Source organism: Rhipicephalus microplus, chromosome 2, assembly GCF_043290135.1.
Source record: "Rhipicephalus microplus isolate Deutch F79 chromosome 2, USDA_Rmic, whole genome shotgun sequence".
Classification (NCBI taxonomy): Eukaryota; Metazoa; Arthropoda; class Arachnida; order Ixodida; family Ixodidae; genus Rhipicephalus; species Rhipicephalus microplus.
The window spans coordinates 196,608,641-196,625,005 of record NC_134701.1 but is presented as its reverse complement, the minus strand read 5'-3'; the positions used below and the strand labels follow the sequence as shown (position 1 = coordinate 196,625,005).

The following is a 16,365-nucleotide window of genomic DNA, read 5'->3' as shown; positions in this document are numbered from 1 at the left end:
GCAAAGAAACTTTGCTCACTTCGCCACCCTCCCCCCTTCCCGTGGCCTTCCCAACGGAGAACCCTGAGGAAGTCTACAGTGACGTGCATCCGTTTATAATTGTGACCACGTCGTCTGACAGGTAACAAATGCATGGGCTCCGTTCTCCATCTAAGCCCAGCCTTCTCCGTCGTAGTGGAGAGGGCGCAGGCTTGATGCTAATCAAAGGAGTGCTGACGTGGTTGTGAGACATCGTAATATCGATGTTGTTTTTTTTTCCTGCAGTGTTAACGTCCTGCACACACCGGTGTCAGACAACAGGTATAAAATATTTTACTTTGATTTTAAAGTTTTCTTCACTGAGCATTAGTAAGTCAGCCCCGCCGTAAGGAAAATGATCCCGACGACTGTACAACGTTCTATTGAGTTGGCGAACTCAGCGTCCTGTACGCAGCCAAAATCAATGAAACATCAATGGAATCACTGTCGCCGTAACTGCACGATAGTTTCCTCACCGTTGTTTGCGTCGGGCACCACCAGCAGGCGATGGTTCTGCCGCGAGTACGACTATAGTATAAGTCGTGAGTAGCTGTCTTCCCGTGACGACATGCTTCGATGACACGTCCCTGAGAAGCAACCTTCTCAATATTGAAACCGAAAGTGTTTTGTTTTGTAGGTAGGGATATGAAATATATGTTCGACGCATTCATGGGTGCTAAAACACTCCCTTTAAGTTTTTTGATACCACTGCTTTTATATAGAGCAGCAAGGCGAGAACATTTATTCTTCGTGTTAGCACTCCTTTAAAAGCACGTCCATCCTGCTGGAGCAAGTGTTTATGTTTGTGGAGCGAGGTGAGTGCTTGAGGTGAAAGGGGAATGGCCGGAAATTCTGGCTTGCGGGAAATGTGCCTGTTACTCAACAGCAATAGTGAGAGGGTTCGCAGTATGTTTTAAATCCTGTATACCTCGATGAGGTACCTCTATAACAATTCACGGTGGGTTTGGACAGATTTCTATTACCATATGAACCTTCTTGACATCCTGAACAACCGCTGAAGAATTAGCAAAGATGCCTCGTTGTTTAATTGGCTGCTTATAGGTGACATCATGTGCAGTTTTGTGGGGCTTGAAGCTTAGGGCGCTGGCTTCCAGTTACAAATAACACTAGTGGTTGTTGATAAAATTATATGTGGTAAATCGCGAGGCACCCTCTTTCCCACATATTTTATTTCTCGTTACTCATACATGGACTACCGCAGACGCTGTCACTCTTGCCACGAGATCTTCTTCTCTCTCGCTCAGCTCGAACCAAGGAGGTCACAAAATTAAAAAAATTGAAGTGGAAGTTCTCAGAACGCCTCGCCAGCAAAAATAAAGCCTGTGCTTGCCATCGAAAATCCAAGAAACAAGCTATTTCTGGTGGTGCTCCCTTAGATATAAAGTGGCTTTGGTTCTCTGGTGTAAATGCTGCGTTAATTACTGAGAAGAAAAAAAACTGTTGTTCCTGATGAAAGCAAGACACCGAGATGAGCAAGAGTGACTTGATCTCCAGTAATACTTGCCTAAGCTTCAAGGCTTGCTAAGCAATACTAGATAGAACAACTTTAATCAAAATAAACGAACCCCAGTCCGAGTCCACTAAAAAAAAAACATATCAGACAGGCCTAGAAGTTTCAAATGTTCGAGCAATGTCTTCATGAAGTCTGGGAAGGTGTCCGCCAGCCACTATTCCAGGGTCGCAGGTCTTAGGTTCATAGACATGGGCTTGTGAGACAAAGACCCACTTCGAGCAGTATCTGAACCAAATCAGTTGCCACATTAGACTCGCCAGACGTGCCAGGGAAGAGCCTTTTTTTTTTTTTTGACGAAGGTATGTTCTGCTCCTGCCAAGATGGCTGCCGCAGCGGCCATCCATTGGGAGCGCTGGTTCACTTTCGAAGGATAATTTCCGCTCCCACAATATTTCTAAAACTTCCTTGACTAGAACGTGCCGAGTAGCTGAGGCGCAACTTTATCGTGGTCTTTCAGACGCTGACACCCCCCCCCCCCCACTTCTTAAGCAATTTCAGTGATCGCAAAAGTCGTATGAGAATAAGGAATGACTATCACTGTAGGACTCCATGTTTTCGGATCAATAAAAAAAAATGCGCCGGTGAAATTTTTGTCAATCTGGATTTATCCGATGAACTTAGATTTTAAAAGGGCATATTCCAAGTTCAAAGGACATTTGCAAAGCTGAGAATCGCCATTCGAAAGGAGTACACCACACTCAGTGACAACAACCTTGTAAAGTATGCCTGCGTATTTTATAACAACCTTTAAGGTTTCAATATACGCACAAAGGGAGGTGTTTCGTGTTCAAATATTCGTACTTGTATATGTGTTTATATACCATCTATATACCGCGGTATATATGTGTATATATACCGCGAAGCCGAACCACGATATCATTGAAGTAACTATAAGAATAAGAATGGAGTGGAGCACATTTGGCAAGCACTCTGAAATGATGACAGGTAAATTGCCACTATCCATCAAGAGGAAGGTATATAACAGCTGTGTCTTGCCGGTACTTAGCTACGCAGCAGAAATCTGGAGGCTTACAAAGAGGGTTCAGCTTGAATTGAGGACGACGCAGCGAGCAACGGAAAGAAAAATGGTAGGCGTAACCTTAAGAGACAGGAAGAGAGCAGAGTTGATTAGAGAACAAACGTGGGTTAAGGATATCATAGTTGAAATCAAGAAGAGGAAATGTACATGGACCGGGCATGTATCGCATAGACAGGATAACCACTGGTCAATAAGGGTAACTAACTGGATTCCCAGAGAAGGCAAGCGGTTTAGGGGGAGACAGAAGGTTAGGTGGGCAGATAAGATTAAGAAGTTCGCGGGTATACATTGGAAGCAGCAAGTACAGGACCGAGTTAATTGGCGGAACATGGGAGAGGCCTTTGTCCTGCAGTGGACGTAGTCAGGCTGATGATGATGATTATGATGATGATTATGATGATGATTATGATGATGATGATGTGTATTTGCGTTCAAACTTTCCAGACATCGAAAATACAGTGTATACGCCTGTTTTCGAGTCAAGCTATTATTTCATTTAAGGGTAAACATATTTAAGAAGAAGAAGAAGAAGAAGAAGAAGAAGAAGAAGAAGAAGAAGAAGAAGAAGAAGAAGAAGAAGAAGAAGAAGAAGAAGAAGAAGAAGAAGAAGAAGAAGAAGAAGAAGAAGAAGAAGAAGAAGAAGAAGAAGAAGAAGAAGAAGAAGAAGAAGAAGAAGAAGAAGAAGAAGAAGAAGAAATAGAAGAAGAATAATCAAAAGAAGAAAAATTTATTACCATTTTGATACCACAGCAGTGCAATACGAACTCGGCTTTCCAAGGCTTCAGTGGGCTTGGAGAATACAGACGACAGACAACAAAAAAAAAGGAGTTTATTTACCTAAAACCTCATAACTGCAGTCTGTTTTTTTTCTTTGCGCGAATACATGCAAAATATAAACGGAAGCTACTATTCATGTTCCGATTTTAGCACAAAGCCCAAGCATGCGGTGTTGCTACGTTTGGTATCTTTACGGCATCGGTCTATGCACATTTTTGCAAAAAAAAAACGATTTCTAGAATCAACGTCTAGAATCCGACTTTTCACCAACTCACTCAACAAAAAGCTCCCGGAATTCGCCAATATATTCATTGAAGTATTGTCACGTGGTTGTGGAGGGGCAGTTGAAACAGTAAAGATTCGGTTATTGAATAGGTGAAGTTTGGTCCAGTGAAAACGAACACCCAAAGTGCGTAATAATAATTTCTGGCATGTTCTGGGCCAATACCACTATATCATTATGAGGAACTCTAACCTCAAAAATTTAAACCACCTCGTTATTTAGCATCCAATGCCACCGCACTGACCTCGAGCATTCGACTCCATCAAAATGCGGCCGCTGTGGCCGGGATTCGAACGCGGGACCTTCTGGTCAGAAGTCAGGAACCACAACTGCTAAACCGCTGTAGAGGCCGGTTCTCTACCCAACCGAATGTTCCATTCGTTTAGACTTCTGCATTTCTCGATAGTGACACCGTAATGGTTAAAGCGAATTTCTAGATAGGCTGCCGTATTCCCAAACAACCGTGATAATTAGTAATTACTTTTCCTCTGTTCAAAGCAGCACGAGAGCTGATGATGTATGACTTTTTTTTTTCGGTGAAAAGACCACGCTGTTGATATATTTTAATAGTGCCGACAATCACACAAGGAAACAATCTTTAATCATATAACACCTTAAAAATATTTATTGATGAACGGTTACGTATGGTGCCGACAGCTTCTGTAGAGTTCACTTGGCCGCTTCGTCATCCCGGCCTTGTTCCCAACTGGGGGCACCCAAGCCGATCGCACCGGCACCCTCGAACATGGCCAGTATCACCATCGCTGAACCGAGGGCATCTCGTGAAGAACTAGTTGTTTCAGAAGTGCACGGAAAAATTGACGGCATGTCTCACTTCTCGTAGCACTTGAAGGTGAAAGCCTGCCGCTGCACACATGACAATGCAATAAGTTGTGCTGTTGGGGTCAAGGCCTCCTTACAAGTCGTAATATACCACAGTGTAAGACACATACATTAAACTACCTTGCTGGATTCTCAGTCGATGGCGTTGTTACTCCGTCCCCCCCCCCCCTTCCAATGAAGTAACGTGCAACTTGACGATAGTTATAGCGCGATACCAAAACAACGACACAGAGACAAGAAGACGACACAGAGACGAGAAGGTCTTTCGTGTCCTTGTCTCTGTGTCGTCGCTTTGGTCTCGCGCTATAACTATCGTCATGCCATACCAACTAGCCCAAGCTGCCACACTTCTAACGTGCAACTTACGTAGTGTTGCGTGGCCTCTTGGATCGGTACACCTTTGACCAAGCGGTCACGTCATGCGATGACGTCATTTCGTGACACCATGACGACGCAGAGATTCCGGAGATCTCAGAAGTCATGGTGCTCGGCAGCAGGCGGTAACATTGGTTTTGCGGACGGAGCTGACGAAAGTGTCGCGCAACCTCGCAAAGCCGACCCTGCGGCGCAGCGGAGCGAAAACGGACTTTGCTCTCTTTCTCAGTGGTGACGGTCATCTCCCCCACGACGGTTACCTCGAGGTGCTCGAGCAAAACAGCAGGCGGCGACTTCACACAAGACCTCGAACGTGGCATATACTGCATGCGTGTCAGGGTTTCCGCGACGCAAGTGGGAGGCCCTTGCCACTTCGCGGGACGTCACTGTAAGGCGAAAATTTCACTCGTCGGTGCTTCCAGTAACCATTGCTCGTTGCAGCCTGCCCGTGGCCTTTACGGTCACGTACGGGAAAAAAAAAATGGCACCAATTTGCTCGATGATTTCCTGGCACTCTAAGACGACTCCGTGTCCGCCTCGGTGGAACAGAGGCTACTGGCCCCGCCACGGTCGTCTAGTGGCTAAGGTACTCGGCTGCTGACCCGCAGGTCGCGGGATCAAATCCCGGCTGTGGCGGCTGCATTTCCGATGGAGGCGGAAATGTTGTAGGCCCGTGTACTCAGATTTGGGTGCACGTTAAAGAACCCCAGGTGGTCGAAATTTCCGGAGCCCTCCACTACGGCGTCTCTCATAATCAAATAGTGGTTTTGGGACGTTAAACCCCACAAAATCAATCAATCAACAGTGGCTACTGTGATCGGCTGCTGACCCGAAGGTGGCGGTTTCGATCCTGGTAGCGGTGATCGCATTTCGATGGGGGCAAAATGATAGAAACCCGTGTGACGTGCGATGTCAGTGCACGCTAAAGAACACTAGATGGTCGAAATTTCCGGAGCCCTCCGCTAGGGCGCCTCTCGATCATAATCATATCCTGGCTTTGGGACGTAAGACCGCAGACTTTATATCATTGCTAAGACGACTCCGCTTAGAGGGCATTCCTGGCGACGCGTGGGTAGGCACGCGCATCGATACAAACAGCGAGTCTAAACTGGCCAACCGCGGCCACAGATAAGATATCCCTTTGATGAGGCTGCTTCTATGTACAGCAGAGAAAGCCTTGATAAATGAGAAGGCGGCAAAGACCAAGCACGCCCTCCGGTGGTGCCGGGCTTTCAAAAGTGTGTTGTGCAACTACATTCATCAAGAAGACAGTATGCAGTCCAAAGGGAAGCTTGAAGACTAGAAGTATGACGATATATACATACCTCTAAAGGGTCTGGTACGCTCTCACATGTTTTGAAAAGTTCGCGACACCTCTGCTAAGCGGCATTAATTGACACGTTCAGGTAATTTTTTTTTACATAATAAGCACTGGTGATCCTTGCCAAACACCCCAGCCTTACACCTCGTTTTCACCACTGGTGAAAACGCTTTGTTCAGGGTGTTAGATGGAAAGGGAGTTTAACGACTCGTTTTCTTAATTCGACACATCAATTACAACCACTGACGGTGAAGCCAAGGGAAATTATTTGTAGTAATTTTGATATAAATTGGAATTCAATGTGCACGAAAATGAAACTTCCCACTGACAAGGACCGAACATGCAACTTTCGAATAGCGCGTCCCGTGCTCTAACAATTGAGTTACGGCAATGGTCTCCTTCCCATACATTTTATCGGGTATGTCTGTGCATTTAAGCACGGTAGTGTTAGCGCATGCACGTGGCGATGACGGCGAGTATAGAATTCTACTTTCGCCTGTTGGCGTCACGTAGCACGTGATATCGTCTCGAGCTGGCAGCTGTCCAACACTCCCCTTGCATACTACTTTAAAATGTCAAGTCTGCCTGAACGACACAATAGCTGTGAATGAATATCGCCCGCCATCTTGGACTTACGGCGCTGCTGTTCCATTTTGCTCATAGGGAGCCTTCATGTGCGCGCCGCCAGCTTTCAATGTTAAATAAATCTCGTTTCCGTACAATATCAAAAACAAATCACAGCATGTCAACGGACTGAATCTAGCTCTGTAAACAAAACTGAGCTCTATACATTCCCGCAACTTCGAGGAGGTTGGCTGTATAATTTCATTTGTACGCCAAGAAATAGTCAGACTAAAAATATCAACTGAAATTATTAATAATTTAGCGCAGGATTTATTGCTACACAATCGCTACAGAAAGTTTTCTTTTCTTTTTTTTTCTTGCAGTGTTTAAGACACAATGCAACGAAGATACCTCCGAACATTCTTTTTCACCATTCTGGATATATACATCGTTCACCTACCTTGTCTACTTGTCGAGTGCAATCGTTCTTGTTGGAACGAAAGGTAAAATGAACGCCAGTGATCAATAAAAAAAAAACAGAACCGAAACCGAAAGCTCAGTGCTGTAAGCGACACAAAAGTTGAAGCGGACAAAATGGGAGACAACGCGGCGAAGCCCGGTTTGAGGCTACCATTTTCTCAAAATGGCGCCCAAAAAAATGTTCGTTTCAAGATGGCGTACGTGCGCGACAGCGACACTTCGCTGTGGCTACACAACAAGCTCGGAACAAGCAACGACCTGTGGTCGGGTTATTCCATTTGTTCCCAGCTGAACCAGGATGTGTTAAAAAACATCAGGGAGTGTTTCATTGACCTACAGTCTCAGGTTAAGCTAAAACTGTTACTTTCCTTCCTGCACATACCGAGGCGCAATGTCGAAGAGGTAAGACCTCCGTGTCAGCTATATTTCGCCTTATTAATAGCGTCCGCGAGATACTTACTTGCGTTCAGCTTGTTCTACATAGTATCCGTGCCGGTGTACGACACTCTGCGCGCTTGTCTAAGCTCTGTGTGCGCAGCTGCGACCCGCTTGAGGTAGCACTGGGCTGGTTGGTAAACACACCAGCTGGAAAGGTGTCACAGGACTAGCGCGGCGGCTTGGTGCCGCTGAACGCCGCGATAGCCACTTACGTCGAGACTTCTCGCGTACGTCATAGCTGCCTTTGCACATGTTTCCGTGTGTTTTTATTGTAAATTTTTTACCCGGCCGGACTCGATTTGAACACGCGGTAGTGTTTTTCCGTAGTGTTTTGCATTCGTAGTTTCTCATCAAGCCCTCATTTCCATAGTAGGCGCGGCGAGTGTGGTAGCGAACTTGGCGAGAGTTTCTCGTGGCGCAGAGCAGAATGGTTCGCGCGCGCTTAGTAAGATGAGATCGCCACTGTAAACATAAAATCGGTGTTTGCGCCCATGCCGTTCGATGTAGTGGTCCAGCGATCAGCTAGACCACTACATCGTGCAGAAAACATCAGTGTAGAAAACAATCGGCGCGCTTGTTGTCTGTGTTAGTGACCATCTCCAGCCTAGCTGCTGGTTTTATGAGCTGCATAGCGCCTGGTAAACTATCAGTCACGGGATAGGCGTTAGCACATTAAGCACTGCAACTGGTTCGTATTCGCACCCCAATTTAACGCAGTGGCACGACTGTTGTCACTATGTGTCCGTTTTGTGCTTTGGGGATGGTGCATCTCGGATGTGCTACACCCACATTACACTTATGTGAAACGCATTTCTGTGTTCGGTTGACGTGTTTCTACAGCCTGTCTTCTTCAGCCAACACTCAAAATATGATCTCCATGGCGCTTTTCTCTCCATCGTCTTTTCGCTTATTTGTCCACTTTAGGGGATTCATATCAGGTAGGGTGCTTGTACATAGCACTTTACGTTACTGGGAAGTATTTTTGTACAGAAACAGCTGTTTGCTAAGCTGTTGTCTTGTGTCTTTGTAACACTGCGCTCAGTGTTGGCTTTCCATGTTTCACACTTATTTGGTAATTCAAGCAAATTAATGAAGGTAGCGCAACATTACTATGATAAAGAAACTTCAGACTTTCGATTTCATATATTCCATTCAGTGGCAGTGCATAGAATTGTACACACCTATTATGGAGGCACGACACGCACCACATATTTCTTTATATGGCTTGAAATGCAGTGCATGTGTTTGTACAGGCTTTCTGATTGGGCTAGTATTCATCATTCAACTTTACTGTACCACATATAGCTGCAGAGTGTCACATTGCTGGATGCACTACCATGTTTGACACTGGTTCAACATGCCATGTTTTAGAACCAACATCAGGAGTATTATTTTTCTCTGCTCATAACGAATGTAACCAAAAAACAAGCAGGGCATGCGTGTTGAGCCTAATGTATGACTCTTTTTATGCGAGAATCGATGATGATAGATTGCAGAATAATTAGACATTCAATTGAAAGGTGAATTAGCATTATAATTACTGAAACTTGTATAAGACGGCCTATCTTTTTATTTTCTTTTATGGAATGCAATATCGAGTGCCTTGGAACTATCTTGTATAAATTTGACACCTTTTTAGACACTCCATCGTGGTCCATGTCTGTAGGGGATGTTGAGGCTTTATTGCGGCCATATATGCAGATGAGACAGTGGGGATGAATTCGATAGTTATGAATTGAAATGCAAGTTGTTTTAAACTTAGTCTTCTGGTTACTGGCAAGAAACTAGCGTTAATAAAAAAGTGACAGGCCACAGGGAGGGGGAAAGATGTCCTTTTTTTTCGTATTTCAGTAAAGTAGGGGTATCTAAACAGTGAAATAGTGATTCATTTTTTTTTAGTAAAGTAGAGTAATCTAGACAGTGAGAGTAGAATAGGAGTATCTATTAAGTGAAAGCCTATAATTAGCATGAATTCCATAATTGCTAGGGAGCGCCTCTGTATAGTGACTAAATTTGTTGCAAGAGCAAAGGGTAGCAAAGTGTCAATCTTAAAATGATTGCTCATTGGTGAAAACAGTTATCTAACCCAGCTTTACGCTTTTATCGAGCATAGCCAGCCTTGCCGTCGTACTTACATTCTAAAGCTTTGTTGATAAGAATCCAAAACAAATTGGACAGCATTTTTTGAACTGTCGCTCATCTTGTGGTATTTATTTTACTTACGAATCCTAAACTTTGATTGCTGTATTCAGCGTATCTGAGGAGAAAATCTGTTTGTTTTCATTTTACTTGCAGTTGTAATGAACTTCGTTGCAATTTGCAATATTACGTTGAGTAGTTATAAAGTAAAGATGTGTTAGGGATTTACTGTGCTGATGAACTCGTTTCAAGAATTTAGATGTCTCATATTATTGTCGATTTTGCAAGATAAGGTAGGATGACTTGCTTAACAATCTGAGACCATTTTTGCTCAATTGCTCGCACTGTTTGAATATGCTAGTAATCTTTGTTCCAAACAAGCTTCATGTTCTTGCATGCGTCATAGTCATGAGAGGCATCTTAGGCAGTGCAGATACTTGGATTAAGAAAAAAGCAGAGATAGTTTATTGCAGTGCATAATATGTATGCATCCTGAGGGGTGTGTTGATAGAAGTTTCGGAACAGCTCAGTCTATGTGAAAGCCGAGAATTTATGGCCTCATGAACTCAGGTGTAGTTGGGATGGGTTAATGGAGTTTGGCTAGGTTAGGCTATACAAGTTCGCATTTTCTGATGTTCTGTTATCATTCCCCATGGTGCCTTCTTGCCCTCGTGCAACACCAGTGGAAGACTGAGTTGGAGGACATTCTGGAAGTGGCATCGGCCGACAGCGACCAGTGGGTCAGTATGCTCGCTGAGCTGCTGCGCTCATTTCCAGGCAGTGGAACGCTGAATTTCAACATTGAGGAGAACTCCGGCGTCTTTGTCGACCTCTGCAACGACCTCCGAAAGCTAGGTGCGTCCCCTGTCGCTGTAAAGATCACGTAAGACCACTACATGACTCTCAAAATATACTAGCTGCTGTTCCTTGTTCAAGCATGCTGTCATGTATTGTTCTACAAGGGAACACTCTTGTAGTAACATTTTCAAGCATTAAAGGGACTGACTACGGCCTAGAACTTGACAGACATGACTCTACTGGGGGATCGAGAATCCTTTGCATTGACTCAAAGCAACCCTGTTTTTTTTTTTCGTAAGAGGTGGATTTATATTTTTATTTCTTTATTGGCTCGCCTCTGGCAGCAAAGACATTAACGATCTGATGTACCCAGCGACGTGATTGTAGATTGCTATACGCGGTCGACAATATTTTTTGTTCCTATTCAAATATTGCTACGCCTTCGACAATATTTTTTGTTGCTATTCAAATGTTGTTTGTTCCTTTATATTAAATTATACTACTCCATGATTGTGCTACATAATAGGCCTGCATTAATGTTACATTACAGGCACGGGCAACCTTAGGTACAGGTGCATGCAACGCGGTATTAATACAGGAAAGGTATATAATCTCATTGTAACAGCTTATTTTCAAAAATAGCTGAAAAGCTTGCAAGAACGATGGTTAAGCCTAGTTATAGGAACTCTAGCGAAAGCAGAATGGCGGCAGCTTTCACAAATTGCGTAAAGATCTGGTGGCATCGCTATGAATTCTCATTTTTGCTGGAGGAAAGGTACGTTCGTGTTTATAGCCTTCCAGATCTAAAATTGCCGCTTGTAAAATAACTACGTGCTTTTGGGATTGACTACTGCAGCCACAAACACTACAAAGGGTGAGCTTTCTGTCGCGTCGTAAAAAAAATTGGATTGAGAAAAATTGCTTGCCAGCCCCTTTAAGTTGTTATTACAATACTGGAGTTCGCTTTTTGCATTAGGTGAAATATTACGTATGTCTTGCCTTGAGAGAGCCTGTGTACTTTTTCAGCCCTTATGCATTTACAGCCGATGCTCTATGGCATTACTGGTCTGTGTATCACACCATTGGTTCCCGCTCATTCACCTGCACGAAGTATTGAAGAAAGCACACTACAAGATGTGATGCAAGTGCTTATAAGAAACAGCAAACTTCTTTGACATGATTTGTGTGATCGAGGAACAGTTACAGGCTGTCACCCAGGCGCCAGGGAAGGAGAAACTCATGGGAGGCTTCTTAGTTACAAGAACAGATGCTTTATTTTCATATTTACGTAGGGAAGGCCAGAGAGAGAGCTCCCAGCACACACGCGATGCACTCATTATGTCTCCTGGTCCGTACATGCGCTTCTCAACCAGTGTTCTTGCTGCACGTGTACAGCGTTCTTTTACACGTGTGCGCTGACCGTACTCTTTTGGGTTGCAGGCCGCTAGGATGAGGTAAGCTAGTGATTGTCCTTTGCAGGTCATGACTTTGCATTGCTGGTTATAACATGATCAAGCACGATGAGCAACCTAAAGTAACAAGAATGTTTTGGAGATGGAGAAAATTAGCTAAGGCTGTGCCTTAGCTAACCTTCTAGATAGCCATGGAATGGATTCGCTAAAGGAGCTCATTGCCTCATGAATTCACCGCTGTGGAAATATTCAGAATCTGTCCAGTATGACCCAAGTTACAAAGATTTCTCTCCTGCTGCAACTGCATTATTTTCTCTCATCCCAACAAGAGCATTGGAAGCTTAGCAGGGAAGGATGACATGAGAGGAAAAATACATCATGCACGCCTTGTGCCCTTGAGTGCGTTTTTCTCCGAATGCGCGGCTTTTCAATGCGATCGCGTGAACACGTAGACAAGTTGTCACGGCCTTCCATGGCGACCCTAATAACGACTGAGCGTGCCATGCTCAAATCAGCCAATGGCTGATACTTGGCCCGTGGTGCAGTGTTTTTTGAGTCTGTAGCATCATTTGTTGAAATCAGAGAGCGATTTTTAGCTGAAAATTTTAGTGTAAACTCCAGGGCTCTACTGCGTTATAGTATTTGGCACGCCTGTTCTCGGGAGCCTCAACTACCAATAGGCAGCGTCCTCTGAGCATGCTCAAAAAAGTGTTGCAGTGCCCCTTTAATGCACAACATTGTATTAGAGCTTTTGTTGCCGTGAGCATTTGCTTTGTGGTGGTCTTTGTCCTGAATGGTGCATCCTAGCTATATGCATTATTGCAGAGTCCACTGGTGGTTTAGTCAGGTTTGGTGAGTAAATTTCTGGCCATTATGAACAGTGCAGTTATTATCATAACATATCTGGTTGTTGTAACATCAGTGGTTGCAGGATAGTATGTACTTGTTTTAAAGTCCTGTAGAATATGTACCCTATTTAAACGACTGTAGGTCGACCCCCCCCCCCCCCAAATCGCATGGCAAGAAAATTTAAAAAAGAAGAATACGAGCACTAGCTCATGTTACGCTGTGCTGCTTTGTATAATAAAAGTGCTTACTTCTCTCACACTAAAAAAATGTGCTTACGATGTCTCAAAAAACAATGTCAAACTCCAGTGTGCCAAGGTGGCTTCACAGCAGTGCTTTAAAGTTGTGCAGGAAAGCTAGCTTGGTGAGAATATGTTGGGTTCATTTTAAAAAAGGCTCTATAATCTAAACTAGTTTTTGAATTCTAGGTCGACCCCCGAGTTGAAATTAAGACAAAATGGCTCGACCTACATTTGTGTAAATATTATTTGCTGCTTTTGTATGACGTGCAAAATAATGTGCTCTGCAGTGAAAAAGCACGCTGACAAGAACATCCTTCCCCTGGAGTGCCTGTACCTAAACAAACATGCCTTGACCGCATTGGTCGGCCAGCTTCCGCAGCCCGTCAAGCACTTTGCTCTGAAGCGCAAGCCCAAATCAGCCGCCCTCCGTGCTGAACTGCTCCAAAAGTGTAAGTTGCTCACCTGTGTTTGACCTCCAAAAGGTTATCTTGCATCAGCACTGCTTTTTTCTTGTACTTAGTCATGAGATGTACAGGTATATGAAGTTTGATTCAACTGACTGTAGCATAACGCTGCAATTTCTTCCTTTCACAAAGCATTCTCTTTCCTGAAGGCTTCTGCCAAGCTGTTTTGCTATGACCTGCTGTATGTGTGGCTTATGAGAAACACATAAGAACAATATCTGAGTTTACTATCTGCGAATTTTCTCAGGCTTGATGTAAAGTATGCATGTCAAATAATAGTAATACAGTCGAAACCCGCAATAACGAAATCCTGAGAGAACGAAATTCGCACCGCAACGAAATATTTTTGGAGCACCGGCGAACGCCCATAGGAGTCAATGCCTTTTGTAACTCGCGACTACGAGAAATATTCATACCGCAGTCTCTCATTAATGAAACGTTTGAAACCTGAGTGCGCATATAATCTACTCTTGCAACATTTACATTCGAAAACTGCTGATATGCATTCATGCTACACTTAGATTGTGCAAAACTATGGCTAAGTGCACTTGAGAAGCAGCCGTCATCATTGTTTACAAAAGAAACGTAAAGCTGGCGACAAAGATGATGATGATGGCTTGCTGAAACACCTGCTCGTTATCGCGGACTACTTACGTAGCCAAAGCCACAATCGTCATGGAGTGTCGTTCGTTGGCTTGGCTCTGTGCTTGGCCTTGTCGGCTTTGCGAACACATGGTCGCGTGTGTGAAAGCATTTGTGGAGAGTTTGCTTGGTCGCTTGGTGCAACGTGAACCGTGTGATGCAATTGCTTCATCCGATTTTGCTGCCTGCGAAGATACCGCCCCCAACGAAAAAGCGGAAGTTCATCATGCTGGAAGATAAAGCTGCAATCATCAGCGGGGTGGAAAAGGGCAGAAAAAAAAGTGGACATCGCCGAAGAATTCGGCGTTCCTTGCAGCTTGTTGTCCACGATTCTCCAGAACAAGGCCTCTATTCTTGGTGCACTTGAAAACAGCACGAGTGCAAGAAACAAAACCATGACGGCTGCAGCGTTCCCGGACGTGGACAAGACGGTGTTCGCGTGGTTTTGTGAACAACGTGCCAACAAGGTGCCATTATCTGGCAGTATCCTGCAACAGAAGGCGCTAGACTTCACTTGTATGCTCAGCCACAACAACTTTAAGGCGAGTCTCGGCTGGCTGAGCCATTCCAAAGCTCGCCACGACATCGTGGCCAAAGTCATCTCCGGGAAGGCAGCAGCTGTCGACTCTGTGACAATGACGATGTGGCTGCTGAGTAACAAAGAACTGCGCGGCCAGTACAAGCCCTCGGACATATATAATGCCGATGAAACGGCATTGTTTTATAAAATTCTGTCATCCAAGACCTTGGACTTTAAAGGCCAGAAGTGCCACGGTGGCAAGCACAGCAAGTGGCGTGTGACGATTTTATTGTGTGCCAACATGGATGGCACAGATAAACGGCCAATGCTCGTTATTGGCAGGAGCAAGGAGCCCCACGGTTTCAAGGGGAATCGCAGGCTGCCAGTAAGCTACATCGCGAACTTGAAGTCGTGGATGATGCGGGCTATTTTTAGCAGCTGGCTCCACTCCTTCGATGCCAACATGCGGAAGGCAAACAGGTCCGTCTGCCTTCTTCCCGGCAACTGTAGCGCCCATCACGTCGATGTGCAGCTCAGAAACGGGCGCCTGGCGTTCTTTCCACCAAACTGCACTTGGGTGCTGCAGCCTCACGATCAGGGTGTTATTCGCAGCGTGAAGTGCGCTTACTGAGAGAGGCTGATTCAGCGTTTGCTGCTAAATACACATATGAAGCACCCCACTGACTTGGACATGTTCATGGCGCTAGAGATGATCGCCGCCGCATGGTTTGGGACGAGTCCAGCCATGATAACGAATTGCTTCACACATGCCGGCCTTGTCACTCCGCAGGCATCATGCACTGATTCAGCGGAACTGGAAGAAGGTTCGCCTGTAGGCGCACTTGATGACGGTACTGGTAACAGCGCAGTGCCGCCGTCACTTACCAGTGCATGGGGCGAACTTTGTGCCGTGGCAAACGAGATTCCCGATGGCCTCGGTGTCCATGAGTGCGTTTGCGCGGGTGAAGGCGTCGTCATGCACGAAGAAGTGACTGATGAAGCCATCGTCAGTAGCGTGTGCGAGGCGGCCGATCCGGATGAGCAACGACCGGAGCAGCCAGAGAAAATAACAAGCCCGCAGGATGTGGTGAATGCCTTCGACACAATTCGCTCGTTTTTCGGCGAGCACGATGACGACGTGGCGATGGACCATTTCTTACAGTGTGAGTCGAGAGGCATGAAATTGCTGCATGGTAAGGCCCGCCAAAGTAAACCTACTGACTTTTGGAAATAAAATGTGTGTTTTTTTGTAAATTTTATGTCTTTTTCTGCCGCATTATTGCGCCAACAAAATTCCCGCAAGAGCGAAATTTGTGCTTTTCCTGCCGATTTCGTTATTGCGGGTATCAACTGTAATAGCAATAGCTTACGTGTCCAGATAGCTAAATGTGCCTGAATGCAAAATTAGGGAATGCTCACAGTGTATATATAACCAACACTTTTCTTAGCGCTTGGATGCTGTCTCACGTTGACTTGAAGTCATGAAGTGGCCGTGTCATGGGCTTTACAGCCTCACGGCTGAAAGAATTTTGTGCTTCATGCTCACTCTTTGGAGTCTGCTGCAGCCTCTCGTGAAATGATGATGATGTAATAGAAAGGTTGCCTAACACACGAACTCCAAAATTATTAC

General features: G+C 44.9%; 1 protein-coding gene and 1 long non-coding RNA gene across 3 annotated transcripts in view; one reads left to right on the top strand and one right to left on the bottom strand.

The window, feature by feature from the left end:
• Positions 1–4,248: 4,248 nt before the first annotated feature.
• Positions 4,249–7,873, bottom strand: LOC142796478 (uncharacterized). The gene is made up of 2 exons (XR_012893864.1): positions 7,695–7,873; positions 4,249–4,518 (listed from the first exon to the last, which is right to left on the bottom strand). It is a non-coding gene; the product is annotated as an uncharacterized LOC142796478 (long non-coding RNA).
• Nelf-A (Negative elongation factor A) overlaps positions 7,398–16,365 on the top strand; it is a 63,927-nt gene continuing 54,959 nt past the window's right edge. The window contains exons 1-3 of one of the 2 annotated variants that reach the window (XM_037421703.2): positions 7,398–7,636; positions 10,495–10,666; positions 13,397–13,558. In XM_037421703.2, coding sequence (XP_037277600.2) covers positions 7,427–7,636; positions 10,495–10,666; positions 13,397–13,558 — 544 coding nt within the window. In that variant the 5' untranslated portion in view covers positions 7,398–7,426. Of the gene's footprint in view, positions 7,637–8,507; positions 8,611–10,494; positions 10,667–13,396; positions 13,559–16,365 lie in introns of those variants that run through there. The other variant, XM_075887214.1, reaches the window with a different exon arrangement.